Source organism: Macrobrachium rosenbergii, chromosome 16 (assembly GCF_040412425.1).
Source record: "Macrobrachium rosenbergii isolate ZJJX-2024 chromosome 16, ASM4041242v1, whole genome shotgun sequence".
Taxonomy (NCBI): Eukaryota; Metazoa; Arthropoda; class Malacostraca; order Decapoda; family Palaemonidae; genus Macrobrachium; species Macrobrachium rosenbergii.
This window is the reverse complement of record NC_089756.1, coordinates 59756978-59775875: the sequence shown is the minus strand read 5'-3', so window position 1 is coordinate 59775875 and position 18898 is coordinate 59756978. Positions and strand designations below refer to the sequence as shown.

Sequence of the window (18898 nt, the reverse complement as noted above, 5' to 3'; positions counted from 1 at the left end):
TAACAAATAAAAAAAATCCTCTAATACTAAGTTATCTATACAGTCGAAACATCTAGCATCAGAACGAATTAATATCTATATCGCAGGTTTATCATTTTCTTAAAAAAAGTCTACCAGTCTCACAGCAAGTAAAAATAATTATTCTCAACACGACCTCATATCATCAACACACCAAGCATCTCTAAGCTTTAACAGACAGCCAAGTATATGAGCTCATACACAAATACTGACTACAAGATACGGACAACTTGACATCACTCGCACACATTATATTGAAAGCGCCAATCCAAACGTACGTACAATGTCTCGGGATGCTTTGCAGTGAAAGAACAGCATCAAACCCCAACAAGACACTACCTAACGAACTTACCTGAGGTCAAATGTATACTACTGCAGTACTATCAGTGTTATCATAACGTGCACAAGTAAAGAGAATATTGATGAATACTTAACTGAGTCCACAATATGCAGCTTGAAACATGTTTAATCCTACGTACGCTCTATCATGCAGTTGATGTCTCTGGTGCCTTACAAGCATTAGAGGCAGGACTCAACGCATCCAGCCCTCAAAATTCGGTTGCGTGAGGGGAGGAAATTCCTGGGATTAATGATTAAAAATAACTTACAAACCGGATTTTAGCCACATGTATGCATAAGAGGGGATTTAAAAAGGGATTAACGAGAGGAGACAAGACGTAAGGGAAGCTCAAGGCAATGAAGCACAAAAACACTGACGGGGAGAAGTTTACAAATAATCACAATTACAGGAAGTTGGAACCTTGAAATGAAAGATTAACTGTGTATCTAATAATAATAATAATAATAATAATAATAATAATAATAATAATAATAATAATATCCTGGACACTTGAAGGAAAAATTATCTACTTGCAATATGACACAAAGGTCAGAGTCAGAGTATACAACGCAACATAATTTTCAATGCTGATCTTTGTATCTCGTTACAAATAAACAATTTTCACTTGCAGTTTCTCTATATAATAATAATAATAATAATAATAATAATAATAATAATAATAATAATAATAATAAACAAGGGGAAAATAATAATAATAACAATAAAACAACAATGATAGTCGTCAGCCAAGAGAAACCAGTAAAGAAAAAAAAGAGGAGCGACCGAGGAGGAGGGAGGGAGGGAGGGGGTGGGGAGCCGAAGAAGCATTTGGGTACGAACGTCATTTCCGAAACAGTCATTCACTGACAGAGTCTCTACCTCAAAATAAAATATAGTTTAATAAATGATAAGCATTACACAGCACAAATTCTTTCAGAAGGGAAAGGTATGACTAACGCAATCTCACGCAAAAATAACAAAAAAAGAAACAACCTTTTTCATACTTTCAAAACAATCCACTAAAGAACTAAATGAACTTCAGCAAATGAATGAGTGAACGCAGGAGGGCAATTCAAAGAGTAAAAAAAGAAAAAACATCTAATATAATCCGGTCACACTACAATCATGTTCAGTGACATAACAACACAAACACAACAGATCAGGGAGCAAGAGACAAACACAAACAAACCGAAAATAAAATCAAGAGACGACGAAAAAGAGACAACAGAATCAAAGGAGAATGATCAAACCTTCGAGAGTACAGCCACCTCTAAAAAACCCTGAAAGAGAAAAAAGAGAAAAGGAGAAATAGAACCAATTGAACTGGCGTCATTAACACATTGAGGGGAGGGGCAGGATTCATGTGATGCCCTCGGGAACAGGGAGAGGGCAAAGAAAGACATCGTTAGGATTGCTACTCATTTGCCCTCATTTACACTCTTGCTGGAAGGGGAAGGTGAAGAAGAGGGAGAGGGGAAAAATGATAAGAGGGCAAGCAGTGAAATTCGTGAGAGAAAACGGCAACAGGAAGAGAGAGAGAGAGAGAGAGAGAGAGAGAGAGAGAGAGAGAGAGAGAGAGAGAGAGAGAGAGACCTTTCCACACTGAGAATACACCGGGATGGAGGCAGGAGGAAGGAGATATTATGATAAACGGAATAGTGAATTGTAAATGAAGGTAAAGACCGAGAGAAGGCAAGAATTTGTGATGGAAGAAAGGTGTGATGACGGGGAAAAGGTAAGAAAGGGCAGCCGTCAGATGCTAATTATCATCCTGAAGATGAAAGGAGAGGAGAGCAGCAAGGGTAAATGAGGGAAGGGTCATAAAGAAATAAGGCATGACTGATAACAAATAGGATAAAATGAAGGACAATAAGAAAAGAGAGGGAAGGACACGGTATGGATGAGAAGACAAAGAGAAGAGAATACTGAATAACCGGCGAGAGAGAATGGATAGTGGCATTAATGGTATGAAGGAGAGAGAAGGCAGACTGCAAAGACGTCGTAACAAGACAAGTGGAGTCGAGGAGAGGACAGACAGGGCGCACACGAGAGAAAGTGGGTAGAGAAGGCCTTATGGTGGAGGCATGAAAGAAAGAGAACAGTCGTGGGTATGGAAGGAATAAAGTACGATGATCACATGGATGAAGTACAATACGGCCATGATGAGATAATGAGGGAGAAAATTAAGAGGAAGGAATTAGAAGAGAGGAAGAAAAGGAGGGCCAAAAAGGATAAAGAGAAGTAGTAGACAACAGACTGCTGAGACACTGAAGGGAGAGGAGTAGATAAACGTAAGAAAGTTAAGAGGACAGGAAACAGAACCAACATTTATTTGAGAAAGATGTAGAATTAACAAAAAGGAAATTAGAAGAGGAAGAAGATAACATGCGAGACGAATGAAGAAATAGGAAAAATGGAGGAACGTTAAAAAGGAACATGAAATTTATTAAAATAAAAGAATTGGAGGAAAGCACAAAAATAAAGAAGCGGCTGAGGAGTAAAATAAAGAAGTGGATGAAAAGGCGCAAAGATGTGAGCATGAATGATGCAGATAAAAGCGCAGATGAAAAACGTCAAAAGGTGAATGACATGGAATAAGAACATCGATGAAAAGGAAGCAAGAAGCAAAAAACAAACGGAATACTGTAGAAGAAGGAAGCCAAGAAACAGAACCAGGTCAGCAGGCCGAAATCCAGAGCGGAAACTGCGGGGGACAAAGAACCTATCAGGGAGTGACAGAGTAGAGGTGAGGCGGGGGAGAATGAAGAAGGAACCTACCAGAGGAGGGTACAGAGAGGAAAAATAAAGGACACAGAAACCGGAGACAGGGAGGGAGGTAGAGAGTAAAGGGACTGAGAGCACATCAGGGATTCAAGAAGAATGACACGTAACAAGTAGAAATCAAGAGCTCAGTGACTTTACATATGTAGACAGTGAAATGATCAAATGTTAATTTAAAGAATAATATATCTAAAACATTTTAGAAACATAAAAGGGAAGGTCAATATCAGCATTACCGTGTATCCAACCTGCTCGAAAACATACATCAGCCTCAGATTACGAGCTCTGCGAAAACATTAACCTATATCAAATGTATACAAAAATAACAACTTAATCGAGTCCTCAGAAAGCAAAGCGGATACAATTACCTAAGTGGCCGCAGATTAATTACCTACTGACATGAGAACCATTCAAAGCAAGACATGTTAGGTAACAAGGGGGAAGTCACAATTCTAATCGATAAAAATGCTTGCAATGAACAAGAGACGATACTATAGTTTCCCAAACTGTTTGGATCTTTAGTAAATACAAAGTAGGGTATTGACTTATTATACAGGCACCTAGTATAATAGATCACTATACTTTTCATACAACGGGGATAGAGCAGTACCACTTTCATGAATGATTAAGAGGTGGGTAGTAGAGTAGAAGGAATGAAAGGAGAGGAGAGAATGAAGCCAAGCAGAAGAAAAGAGGGCCGAACCACTTGATCTGTTTAAGCTCGCTGAGAGCTTTCGTCACTATATATATATATATATATATATATATATATATATATATATATATATATATATATATATATATATATATATATATATATATATATATATATATATATATATATATATATATATATATATATATATACCGGGAAAGTGTTGACTTCTAGCAAGACGGATACGTAGAACAAATAGGACGACGAAAAGGAGGTGATACATATTCAGCTTTATTTACAGCCAACGTTTCAAAGCATGGCTTCATCATCAGGCTAAAATACAAAAATAACAACAATTAAAATCAATACAAAGGACTCAGTAAAATCATTAACGTTAAAATATAGATATTAAAACCTAAACATAAAAGTTAAAACCAACCTAACGCCTCAAGAAAAGAAAACTGAGTGACCAAGAAGGGCACCAAAAGGACGAAGAGAACTCTTAAGCAATAAACAGAGGGCAGAAGAAGACTGACTATTCAAAGATGGAACCAGTTGTTTGATGGTTAACGACTCGAGGATATGGAGAGAAGTTTCATCAGCAGCTTGCTCTAGGATTTCAAAATCGTCATAGCAAATATAAGCTTTGCATTGTTTAGAATGTTCCCTTATGTTAGAAAACTCCTTCTTACTCAATGTACACCCTGTTCTATGGCTAACGCCACGATGAGAGTCAACTCGCACTTTCAGCATTCTTTTGGTGGATCCGACCTAAGTCCCGAGATTACATCTCGGGCAAGTATACTTATAGACCACCAAAGAACGCATAAGGTTGGGAACAGTGTCTTTAAATCTAAAAAGAGAGCCAATTGTTCTTGGATTACTTAGAACAGGTTTGGGATTGATACAGTAAAAGTATTTCTTTAAAATCTGCCTCAGCGTAGTTAAAAATTTTTCATCGTTCGTAAAAGGCAAGGAAACATAAAAATCAAGTTTAGGTACTGTAGGTACAGGAATTTTTGGTTGAAATTTATTATTCAAGAATTTTTTGAGATATTTCTCAAATAAAAGTTTAGGTAGCAGTTATTCTGAAAGTATTTTCTAAGGAACTCAACCTCATTATGAAAAGAGCCAGTCTGAGGAGAGAGAAAAGGCTCTGTGCAGTAACGTTAAAATACTATTAAGCTTAAAACTGTAAAAACATGAACTATAAAAATTTGAACCAAGACCAGTATACGTTTGTTTCCGGAAGACAGAAGTGGAGAAGTGCTGGTTGGATCTGGTAATTAACACATCAAGGAAAGGAAGGCACTCATTGTTTTCATGTTCTATGGTAAATGTAATACTAGGATGGATGACCAAGTTTGTTTTTTGAGACAACTGTTTAAGAATGTTAAAATCATCTTTCTTAAGGAAAGGCAACCAACCACTCCTGAAATTCAGAAACGATTTTTGTGCGAATTGACGTATTTCACCCTGAAAGTTTTTCAAGTCAGGTAAAAAACAAACTTGGTCATCACTAAACCTGATAAAGGCAAAGGTACTGTAATTCTCAGTAAACAGGATTATGTTGCAAAAATGAATACTATCTTATCTGACCGGTCAAAATTTGAATGCATTGGTTCTCCTTACTTTCAACCAATCTTTAAAGTTGAAGACAGAATTAATAGGTTTTTAAAATCACTTAAGGACAGAAATAAAATCAGCGAACATACTTATTCGGATCTGTACACATCTGGTTCTTCTTATGGAGTTTTATATGGCTTACCGAAAGTGCACAAGGAAGGAATTCCACTAAGGCCTATTTTGGCCTCTTATAATACTCCTAGTTATAAGTTAGCAAAATTTTTGGTTCCACTATTACAACCATTTTCAGAAAATGAGCATACCCTTACTAACTCCACTTTGTTTTCCAAAGAGATTGTTACTCAGGACCTCGATCTGTATATGGTAAGTCTTGATGTTGTCTCGCTTTTCACTAATGTACCGTTGCAGGCAACGATACAAATTATCTTAGATAAGATTTTTATAGAACCAGGTTTTATCTATCAAGGGTTTGATAGAGACGATTTTGAAAAACTTTTAAATTTGGCTGTGCTGGACACAGATTTTTTATTCAATGGAAAGCATTATAAGCAGGTCGACGGTGTTGCTATGGGATCTCCGTTGGGTCCAGTTCTGGCAAATGTTTTTATGTGTCATTTGGAGGAAATGCTTTTTAGCCACTGTTCATCCTCATTTCGCCCTTTATATTATAAACGGTATGTTGATGATACTTTTCTACTTTTTAAAAGTAAATGGGCTGCTGAACAGTTTTTAGAATTCGCTAACAATCTCCATCCTAGTATTACATTTACCATAGAACATGAAAACAATGAGTGCCTTCCTTTCCTTGATGTGTTAATTACCAGATCCAACCAGCACTTCTCCACTTCTGTCTTCCGGAAACAAACGTATACCTGGTCTTGGTTCAAATTTTTATAGTTCATGTTTTTACAGTTTTAAGCTTAATAGTATTTTAACGTTACTGCACAGAGCCTTTTCTCTCTCCTCAGACTGGCTCTCTTTTCATAATGAGGTTGAGTTCCTTAGAAAATACTTTCAGAATAACTGCTACCCTAAACTTTTATTTGAGAAATATCTCAAAAAATTCTTGAATAATAAATTTCAACCAAAAATTCCTGTACCTACAGTACCTAAACTTGATTTTTATGTTTCCTTGCCTTTTACGAACGATGAAAAATTTTTAACTACGCTGAGGCAGATTTTAAAGAAATACTTTTACTGTATCAATCCCAAACCTGTTCTAAGTAATCCAAGAACAATTGGCTCTCTTTTTTAGATTTAAAGACACTGTTCCCAACCTTATGCGTTCTTTGGTGGTCTATAAGTATACTTGCCCGAGATGTAATCTCGGGACTTACGTCGGATCCACCAAAAGAATGCTGAAAGTGCGAGTTGACTCTCATCGTGGCGTTAGCCATAGAACAGGGTGTACATTGAGTAAGAAGGAGTTTTCTAACATAAGGGAACATTCTAAACAATGCAAAGCTTATATTTGCTATGACGATTTTGAAATCCTAGAGCAAGCTGCTGATGAAACTTCTCTCCATATCCTCGAGTCGTTAACCATCAAACAACTGGTTCCATCTTTGAATAGTCAGTCTTCTTCTGCCCCTCTGTTTATTGCTTAAGAGTTCTCTTCGTCCTTTTGGTGCCCTTCTTGGTCACTCAGTTTTCTTTTTCTTGAGGCGTTAGGTTGGTTTTAACTTTTATGTTTCGGTTTTAATATCTATATTTTAACGTTAATGATTTTACTGAGTCCTTTGTATTGATTTTAATTGTTGTTATTTTTGTATTTTAGCCCTGATGATGAAGCCATGCTTTGAAACGTTGGCTGTAAATAAAGCTGAATATGTATCACCTCCTTTTCGTCGTCCTATTTGTTCGTCCTATTTGTTCTATATATATATATATATATATATATATATATATATATATATATATATATATATATATATATATATATATATATATATATATATATATATATATATATATATATATATATGGAGTGCAATAAAATATGTAGATGTGAAACAGGAAAACTAAAGTTTCCTGACTCTCCCTTGAAATGGAACAGTATAATTTTCTCCGAATTGGAAAAGTGCAGAGTCATTCTGAAAGTGGGAGAGGCGCATAAGGGAACCAAACGTTTAGGTAATGAGATGGCGGTCGATCAGCTTGAGTAACCGTGTCACGTGGGTTTGAATGGCTAGAGCCAATTATGATTCTGGTAAAAAGAGCGACTCGTTTTTGGTATGGAGCGCTGCCCCTCAAGTTAGGAATAAACGGAATGCTTTGTTACTTCTAAAGGGAAATGTGTCCTTATTGCTTCGTGATAAAGAAAAGGCGATTTCTGCTCTAAAAAAGCAAATCAAGTTTCTGAGTAACGCAAACAAGAACACAAGAAGCTCTAAGAGGACAATAGAAAGTTCCTCCTTAAAGGACGCAATTCCATTCATCATGGAAGCACCACTTCTCCCTAAATATAAACCATAAAAATAGCCACTCCCTTCCTGGAAAACTCCAATATCGACCTTGGAAAAAAATGAAAAACTTCTTCTTCCGTTCATTAACACGAACGGTTGTTTGGTGTTGTTAGACAGGAGTTTTCCCACCACAAACCTAACCAAAGGTGTGAAACGGGTCCAGTTCCCTGGTGTGGACCTTTGAGCTCCGCAAACCAACAAAGATGAGGGCAGACGAGGACAATCACCAACGCTCCGATGATCCTAATCAGAGCAGCACTACATGATGACAACATTTGGAATTTGCCTCAAGAAAGCCCCGGCACCTCAGGACAAGCGCTGTTGCATATTTATGTCCTCGTGAATACCTTTCGGTGGTCCTTCCCTTCCTCCTCACGCCAGGCACAGGACAGATACATTTAGCCTCATAAATATAAATAAAAAATGAATTTCCCGGCCCGAGGAAAGGCCACGAGGTCAATTGAGAAAGATGGGTACTCTCTGGGATTTCCGCCCCTTGGATTTTTCAGATAGGTGTGAAATATGGCGGCCTGTGATGCACTTCAGATGGGGACAGATATCTTTATTCTCTGTCTCCTTGTTTTCCTTATAATAATAATAATAATAATTTAGCAAATACCGATAGCAATAACGATAAAAAAAACTTTCCAAACTCGAGCCTACCCCATAAATTCGCAAAGGTTAAGGTCACTGCATTTTTAGAATTTAAAATACATTGAGAAGCGGGCAACAGCCCGCCAACATGCTGCTAGATTCTCCTCCCGACCCTTCCGGAAGGACACCGTCGAAACCCCAGCAATAGGAACAATTTTCGCCGATCCTTTCAGTCCCCTTCATCCCGCAACTTCCTATTCGGGTGTCCTTCCTTGGTCAAGCCTTGCAAGATTCGAGCAATTCCCTGGGGATTTCGCCGGCGGCTACATCTGGAAGGAGGTCCAAAAGCATTCGACAGTTAATCCCAGGAAATTCCTTCAGGTGAAACAAGGATCCACGGGACAAGACTGCAAGGATATATTTCGGAAAGGGAGCGGAACGATAGTCCAGTTCACACCAGGCAACGTTATTTACAAACTGCAGACAGTTGTCCGTGGTGACTAGCAAACACTGTTTGCAAACTGTCTCTGAACAGTTCATAAACTGTTTGGAAACAGTTTGTTAAGTTACTTTTTTTTCAGTTTCCCAATAAGGACTGCAAACAACTAGAAAAAAAAAAATTGTGTGAACATGCCGACAGGCATACTGGTCATCAGAACATAACAAATCGTCTAGTGGTGGGCATCACGTGGCCAACTGAGATTTCAACACTACTACCTCTGCGTTACTGTTGTTGCTAGATTACGCCAGCCATGTGCTGACACTGGTTCTTGCTCCTAGAGCAGCCCGTACAATGACAATACTCTTTGTTTGCCAACATACTAGAAACATAATTTTCAAACAGATCGTAAACAGCTTGCAAGCACTCTTTGCGAACGAGGTTTCTTGGTGTGGACTAGAAACAGAGATGCTGAGAGATCGCTTCAAAAATTTTCTCCAATATTTCCCAATAACTTTACAGACTGAATTTTTCTAAAGAAAATAATAATAATAATAATAATAATAATAATAATAATAATAATAATAATAATAATAATAATAATAATAATAATAGTAACTTATTTGATGGGATGAAAATATTTCCAGCTTTCTTTACAAAGCTCTCATATGGTATATAATAACTGCTTATTCAGGATATTTAGGAGCAAACACTCATTTGTAACTGGAAGATAATAATAAAAACCGATTGACCTCACACCTGACTCTACACAAACTGTCACTGCTCCGATATATAAGCAAATATTTTATGACCTGCATAATCCTCTTGCAAAACTGCAATGTAAAGAATATACATATTGTATATAAATGAAATACATAAAAGTTTTTAATTCAGCGATTATAATACTCTCTTTCTGATGAAAAAATCGTACTTTCCCCGTCATATGCATATTGGGAAAAGCATGTGAAATAACAACGCGCCTCCAAGTTGAAATGAAATAAGCAAAGTCCTTTACTTACATAAAAAATCTTTTTACCAATAACAAGAGAGAGAGAGAGAGAGAGAGAGAGAGAGAGAGAGAGAGAGAGAGAGAGAGAGAAGAAACATTATCCTAATAAGGAGTAATCAGATGCATGCGCTTTCTGCCTTCCTTTGTTTCTCTGACGTCGAGATTTTACGCAAAACAAAAGAAAAGCGCCGTTTATGGGGGAGGGGAGTTATCTCCCCCTTCTTCATTGCGAAGGAAAAAGTAGTAACCGGTGAAACAAAAGAAAAGGAAAAGGAAAAATGGAGAGAACTAAATTTATTACTTGCTTACACTAATCGTTTCTTGAGTGAGTGAACGTGTGTGTGTGTGTGTGTGTGTGTGTGTGTAGAGAGAGAGAGAGAGAGAGAGAGAGAGAGAGAGAGAGAGAGAGAGAGAGGTTTTATAAGAAAACCCCTGCATAGTCATCGAACTTCACTGGCCCATCACCAGCTTCTCTCTCTCTCTCTCTCTCTCTCTCTCTCTCTCTCTCTCTCTCTGTCATTGGCAGGATTCTTGCAGCACCTCTCCATCACTTGCAGCTGTGCTGATTCTCATCCCCATATTTCAGAGTGATCACAACAGAACAGCAAAGCCTCATCATACGCTCCTCACTGAGGAGAGCGACAGGAGAGAGAGCCCTATCCATCGTCGATCAGGCTCATCTGCCTAATTGCTATCAACGTCATCATTGCGTTCATTAAGCATTTAGAGGAGAAGGGATGAGTTGGGGATAATGATGATGGTGGACGAGACTGTCCGTATTATTATAGCTGCAAAAAAAAAAAAGGATGGATACGGAAATGGAGTCACCTCTCTCTCTCTCTCTCTCTCTCTCTCTCTCTCTCGTCAAAATGAACAAAGAAATTACACAAGAAATAAACATCGGCGTATGTATATATATATATATATATATATATATATATATATATATATATATATATATATATATATATACTACACACAAACAAACACACTTGTAAATATATACATTGCACGTATGTATGTATATATGTATGTATAAAGAGAGAGAGAGAGAGAGAGAGAGAGAGAGAGAGAGAGAGAGAGAGAGAGAGAGAGATCTATGATGATTTTACAGTGAACTAGAAAAGTATAAGCAGGAGGACAAAACAAAATGTTTCAACTAACAGTGACTACAGAAGCCACTGGTTAGCCCAAATGACTCAAGGGTGAAGATTGAGAAATGTCAATCCTACAGACGATGACCTAAGAAAACCGATTACACAGAACGACTGCTGTGCAAGGATGAATGATCAAGTTGGGACAGAAGCAGAAAGTGATTATTTAGTGAATATACAGTACTCATTAGTTAAAGAAAGATAATGGAAGGTGAGATCATTTCTGAATTAAGAAACTGGCGATAAAAATACATATTTACTGTGTATAAACTCACGAGAGAGAGAGAGAGAGAGAGAGAGAGAGAGAGAGAGAGAGAGAGAGAGAGAGAGAGAGAGCAGTTGCCACTGGAAATGCGGTATAAACATTGAGGCAACAGTGTAAGAGCTAAGGAAACAGGTGTTACAGGATGAAAACATATTCTCTCTCTCTCTCTCTCGCCTACTACACCCTCTTCCTGCTTCCCTCCCTCCCCTCCCTCCCTCCCTCCCTCCCTCCCACGTTCCTAGTTACAGTGAACATCCAGCCTGCTGGAATCAATACCTCTCATACAAACCTTCACTCGGTCGGTTATGTACAGCAGTCCTCACCACCACCCACACTCGTGTCGGCTGTGGCTGCTCCAAAGGATTTTAGGATCCCCGCTTTCCAGCTCTGCTTGTCTTTTCATTTCTGCTTCACGTTCCTTGTACATCCTTCATCTTTTCTTTTCAGTCATACTTGCTTTCATCATTCCTAACCTTTCCTTTTCTCTTATTTTCTTACTCTCAGCATAAAGGAACTCAATCCTTGATTTTGTAAATTTCTTTCCTTAGTATTTACAGATTATGATCAACCTTGATTTGTTCTCAGATGCTTCCATAATATTCATCATCTTGTTCTATATTTTTTTCCTCGTAATTATTGTTCCATTTAATGTTGTCTTTAACAGATAGATTCAGGATGTCCTATTAAAAAAATAGGACATCTTTAATCTATTTTTTTCATGGATCCTAATCACTTGTAATAGATCACATCTGATAGATACGGACGCAATTCCCTGAGTGGTCAGGTATCGCAATCGATGTTTTCGAGATGAAAAATGATCTGCTGACAGATTATGTAACTGGAGAATTTAAACAAACCTTAAATAGGGCAACATGGTGTCTGCTAAATGCATAAACGGTAAAAGATTAACACAAGGAGGATATGATTATTCTTTAATTCATAAGGTCATGTTGTTATGTTAAAGCAAACAAATCATAAAATAATTCCAGAACAAAGCAAATCAACCTTATCAGCAGTCCACAGATGGAAATGTACCATTTTTTTCAATATTTCACAAACGGTGCTGAGGGCGGAAGTTTTACTTTATGAAATATCATCATACTTAGCGACTGCTGACTATTTTTGTATAAATCCTAGTGGGAAAAACATTTCATCAGCATGAACTAACAACCCAAGAAGCCTTGAAGTAAACTGACAAAGCATGAAATCGAGGAAATACAATTCACTGCTGCTAACTTTCTTAAGAATCGAATCAGAAACAAACTTAGACACACACATATATATATACATATACATATACATATATATATATATATATGTATGTATGTATGTATGTTTGTATGTATGTATGTATTCTAAGAACAAGTTCTGTCAGGGGTTATTCCGGACAAAAACAAAGCCCTTTAGTCACCGCTACGTTCTTCCTTTCAATGATGAATCAAACATGAGCCCCTAAGCAAAAAACTTCCACAACAAAAACCACTTAATATACTATTCCTAAGTCGAAAGTATATTTTCCGAAATATTTATCCATTTAATAATAATAATAATAATAATAATAATAATAATAATAATGGACGAAGACCACCATCTTCACATAATCTGAACTGTCACAGGATGAAGAATCCTATAAAATAACACGCTGCTATCCGCAATCTTGGTTTTATACCTGTCTAGATTTAAGAAACTTTTAACAAACGCAGATTAGGTTAACCTCATGAATTCAACGTCACTTCATTCTGGGAGACCATAAGAAGAAAAACGATCGATACAATCATTCTATTTCTTTTTAAATCGTGATCAATTTAAGTTCAGCATTTATTTATTTGTTTAACGCTAACGGCACTGAATTTCCTTACAATATGAACAAGTATCGTCGCCCGAGGCAGGTCAGCTGGCGGACTGAACATGTGCGCTCAGCCATCTTGGAACTTCCGCCATGCTGCCCGCATTGCCATGCGGTCAGAACGATCCCAACGCCACCTAGGATGAGCGGAAGTGTAATCCTAGGGAGTTATAAAAGGTCTTTGAAGGACACGATCGACCTTGGACTTGCTCGGAGGCTGATCCAGATCTGATGTCCTGTCCCTTGCTCCATTAACCTGCCTAATTCTAACACGTGGCTGGCAGTAACCAGAGTTTCTTTTTGCTGTCACATTATTCACTTTCCCTCCCTCTCGCTGGCCCCCATAAGACGAGGAATTTCATCTCTTGGTTAAGGTAAAGTACCGGACTGAAGGTTATTTTTGTCAGTCACGTCCCTATTTCGTCTCCAACTATTTTTCTGCTTCTCTTTTCATAGTGCAATAGACCTACAGTGAGACCTGTATTGCTTTTACATTTGTGCTGTTTAATTTGCACAGCATTAACGTGAAGTGTAACGTAAATCGTAAAATATTCGAGTTATTGGAATCGAGTTCAGTCTAGGCATCTTCTATGCAATTCCTCGATTCCTTCATTACAGTGCTATTTCCGATCACAGACTAGGAGTTAGTCAGCCGTGGATCTGTGCATCATCTTGTGTGCGCAGTGGCCCCATTGCATCATTTGCAACGCCCTTTGAAGCAAGCATCCCACTATGTTTCCTCAAGCAAATCCCCAGTCATTTGCTCTTTCATCTCGTATCACGGGACCGTGTTTGCCTGTCCCCAGAATTAGGCTATCATTCTTCTGATATGTGTTTTCTTTGTAAATATAATTAATTAAGTTAAACCCCAGAGTTTAAACAATCACTCCCCTCTTGAAGTAGGCCTTCAGCCGTGTTTTGATGTATATGTTTTTTAGCTGACCTCAAGCCCAGTGTCCAGATTTTTTTCGTTACCTAAGGTAAGCTGCGTAATATCCCCAGTATACCTCATTGATCTAATAGACCCCAGCTAAAAACCTTATCAACAAGTAAAAAAATGCGCCCAGGTTTCTTCGGCGCACATGACTTTTCTGTACAGCACGTAATCTGTATGGAACTTTCAGCCACGGCACATGAGACTCTCAGCCACAGCCCATGAAACTTTCAGCCACGGATTGGTGGTGGCCGGTGTTCCTAGGCTGACTAAATCGAAATTCAAAAAAGCTACCAAATCGAAATTTAAAAAAGCACCTTTGAGGATCTAGACGAGCCTCTAAACGAGCCGCAGTGTCACGATCATCTTGTAACTGTCTCCGATTGACATCATTACGAGCCTCTTGATGTGCTGCAGTATGAAACTCTCAGCTACAACCAGGTAGCGCTCAGTTGTTTCTCCCCAGATGCAGTCACGTGAAGGTGCGTCGGCGACGCCTCCGGAATTGAACTCGGCGGTGCTAGACGCACGATCCATAGCTATCCTTAACCTGAAATAAAATAAAAATTACTGATGCTAGAGGGCTGCAATTTGGAATGTTTGATGATTGGAGGGTGGATGATTAACATACCAATTTGCAGCCCTCTAGCCTCAGTAGTTTTTAAGATCTGAGGGCGGAGAGAAAATGTGCGGACGGACAGACAAAGCCATCTCAATAGTTTTCTTTTACAGAAAACTAAAAAAGCGACAAACAAGGCTTAGGTAATTACTATGTTGAAAACATGTGACAAACAAGGTAAATGGACCCTGGTCATAATTGTGGCCACCAGGCTCAAAACCAGGGAAAGAACCAGGCAGAATACAAAGCTAAGTTGATAATACCTGCACATCAGTCGTTTTCACCAGGGTCAGGACAGGTGAGAAACGAGGTTAACAGGTCTTAGTCACCTGGAACTAGTAAAGACAGCCCTTTTATTTTATAAAAGATTACCATAAATCTGGTAAAAATAAAATGTAAGGTAAGAGAATGGATCAAGTAGAAATCTGAATTACGTCAGAAGTTTTTCTTACCTGATCAATATCACAAAGTAAATATATTTACGGAAAGATAAACAGCTGCTTAGTCATTCAGCTATCTATCTATTCGTAAATGAATGACATAAAAAACCGAAGAAAAATGAACAATGTTCATAATAATCATAATAAAGAAGAAGAAGAAGAAGAAGAAGAACCGTTACAAGATAACGAGGAACCACGCAATAACGTTGACAATAAGTATAATAAATGTCTACAAAATCTGCAAAACCCGGTAACTTTTTATCAGAAATTTCGGCAGGGGAATAAAACATTTATTTCGTGAATGGTTCTGGTCTCACGGATATTACGCTGTTATTGGCTTCGACTGAGTGCAAGATCTGCCTTCACTCAGGTTTTTCAAGCAAACTACGAACGGTGAAACAATATATTACAAAGAGACTCAGGTATTACGAACAACAACGAAGAATAAAGAAGTATTTAACATTTCAATGTATACATGTCATTACATCAAGATTAAATTTACTATATAATCACATAAAAACAACATATAGCTAAAGTACATTATTTTTCTGGATATTAATATAAAAATCTCTGTATTCTCTCCAATGCTGGTGCAAGCGTTATGTTATCAGTCCTGAAACCTTAGCTAATGAACCACTGAACATTAGGAACCTGTGTTACCCAACTCTCGTTTTGAATACTTAATACAATAAAGCTGAGAAGTAATTTTATAATAAAAGTGACCGGAAGTCAGAATGACCTAAAAAGCCTTTTGTTTGGCCCTAAGTCCATCAAATCAATGCTGAAATATTTAATGTAAATGTAATATCTCTATATAAAAACTGAGTATAAAATACACGTATAAGAAATTGTTCTCACCACTGCAGCAACATTGTTTATAAAATCCCAGTTACGGGCGCTGGCTGAATTGTTTCATTTGGGCCACACAAGTAAGAAATTGAATTCAGAATAAATCAACATTAATATTTTACTTAGAAATGGCCAAGAGTACAATGCTCTTTTTTGTGTACCTAACTGAAAAATCACATAATAGAGGTGACTGGTCACATAGCAGTATAGTAACAAATTGTAAAAATATTGTTTAGAGAAACCTTATACTGCTTGCATTAATACAGCATTAATTCAGACCTTGCCTTATCTAAGGTAAGGTCTGTCTCTTGACCGCATTCTGCAGATGTTCCATGATTGAAAATGGAAACTGAAGGATGTTCATATTCTTTGTAAATATCCTTTGCCTCCTCTTGGTTTATCCAGTACATGATCCTCGCCTAAAGATTAATCTCAAATGAAATGACCTTTCTATGTATTAAAATTATAATGCAACCATTTATCCTTAGCTGTTGTCTTCGTATTTTTTTTTTTGTTTCATTGTTGTATGTAATTTACTGGACTATTCCTTGCAGTAACGGCAAAAGATACTGCACCCATTGTTTCAATTTCTGTGACAGATACATACATACTCGCATGTATGCATACATACATACACACACATATATGTGTGTATATGTGTATATAATATATATATACATATATATGTATATATATATATATATATATATATATATATATATATATATATATATATATATATATATATATATATATATATATATATATTATATATATACACACACCAGGCGCACATACGCGCGCACGCACACACACACACAGAGCGAGAGGGAGCGTATGTGATATTCTTCAGGGAATGGGTATCGAAGAAATGCTGTATCTTCCCAAATACGTCATCTCCATCTCTGTCCCGATTTGTCGTTAAGAGGAATGGCACCGCTAAATCTTCGACGGGACGGCACAAAAAAAAGTGAAGAAAAAAGATTTTGGCGGGAGATGAGTTCATAATCCTCCTCCATTATGGTCGTCCCCTTCTTCCACCCCACCCCCCTCCAACATCCTTTGTTTTTCTCTTGGACATACTAGACAGCAAATCAGATCGAGTGACGGATGACGGAATTTTGAAGGCCAAGAGTCTTGCATATCTATTTTCAGAGTTTATCGATATGTACTAGCGTTCGAGGATCTGGGTCTGGGTATGGCGACTCCGTCTTCAAAATATCAGTTTGGTCGGCAGTGTTTCACTATTACTCTTTTCCCCATGACCTTTTAATACCCTTTCACGTGGTGACTGGCTTCGATCTCCCTCAAACTGAATGAATCTTCGGCACTCAAATTTGACCAGAATATTCCTGACATACTAGAAAAAATGAAAGAATAAGTATTGCATAAGCCTGTTACGGACATTTACAGGTGTTTTCATATGGAAGAAAAGAAAACCTAAGTACGGACATGCGAGGGCAGTGATAGCAAGTCAAACAGAGAGAGAGAGAGAGAGAGAGAGAGAGAGAGAGAGAGAGAGAGAGAGAGAGAGAGAGTTTATTTCCCTGTGTTTACCTTCTAGATTCTTATATCCCCTGATGCTACTGCTGATTTATAGAACATAAAATTAAAAAATAAACGGCAATGTCAATAGTAAAAGCTTTGATGAATTACTCAAGAAAAATGGACAAAACCCAAGTCCTAGAGACAGGTCAAACTTCGGAGCTGAGAAAAGGAAAAAATAATGACAGGCTAAGAAGCCAAAGGGAAATAAACCCTAACTCTGTAACTATCTAGTATCAAGCGCATATATATTAATATCAAGATGAAAAAATAAAGGTCACGAAACACTTTAGAAAACGTATGTTACTACTTTCAAACAAACAAAGCGAATAATATTATGACCTTCTTAACACACTTCCGCAGAACAGGATGCCTACATGATGCGAGTCAGAGAGCAGGGAATGAAACGGAATGCTGATGAGAAGCAGAAACAAGGGTAAAAACTAACAAACACAAATCGTGACATGACGTCACTCTCCTGGTTATGGTAATTTACCCCTAACGGAAGTTCATTTACCCAATTTTACCATATTTAACGACGAGCTCCTCCTACTAATTCAAAAAGAAAATACTTCTGCCATCTTCAAAGCAGTGTTAGTTGGAGAGATTGCGCAGCAACCGCAGCTGCGTCTCATTTGACGCCGCGGAGGGACAGACAAGAAGTTTCAAGAATTCACAAAATTTAAACCTGACATCGAAAGCCGCCGCAAGTTCAAGGAACACCAAGAGAAACAATGCTGTATCTTTTCCCATGCATATCGAACAGGATTTTAATTTTCGAGGTAACTGGAAACTCGGAGATCTGGATTTCGTTGTCACACATACAACACACACACAACACACACACGTAAAGAGAAAGAGAGAGGGAGAGAGAGATATCACATACTAAAATGTCAAGCATGCGAGAACGCATATCAGTACGCCAGATTTCCGAGAATTAAAAAAAAAAAAAAAAATTAGCCAGAAAAACACGACAGACCCTTCAGTCTTGAAGACGGCCACACAGGGATACTTTGGGGGTGAGACATGTCAACTCAAAATTAAATACATACAATAGGTAAAAATGAAACAAAAAAAGAAATGATCTGCAAAAAATCAACATATGTTCAAAGAAATATAGCGATAAAAAAACTAAAAAATAAAAATAACAACTTGATCCTCAAATTAATAAAACTTGCACGGTCCAGTCCGCTTAACAAAGACCTTGGCTTAAACAATTGCCAAGTATTTCAGGACCGCCGTAGCAAGAAATTAATTCCAATTTCAACGGCATGGTTGGTGTGGCCTTGCCTTGATGGACGTGATTAATTGTCAGAAACTTGGTCCAGGACGAAAATCAACCCCATGTAATACCGTAG

The 18898-nt window shown here is 37.7% G+C and overlaps 1 protein-coding gene across 5 annotated transcripts in view; it reads right to left on the bottom strand.

Annotated features, from left to right (window-relative positions):
- LOC136847463 (uncharacterized) overlaps positions 1-18898 on the bottom strand; it is a 583447-nt gene that overhangs the window by 192589 nt on the left and 371960 nt on the right. For 3 of the 5 annotated variants that reach the window (XM_067119194.1, XM_067119199.1, XM_067119195.1), the window contains one exon: positions 1609-1638. The exons of the other annotated variants lie outside the window; for them this stretch is intronic. In XM_067119194.1, the coding sequence (XP_066975295.1) occupies positions 1609-1638 (30 nt within the window). The remainder of the gene's footprint in view (positions 1-1608; positions 1639-18898) is intronic. 5 annotated transcript variants of the gene reach the window in all.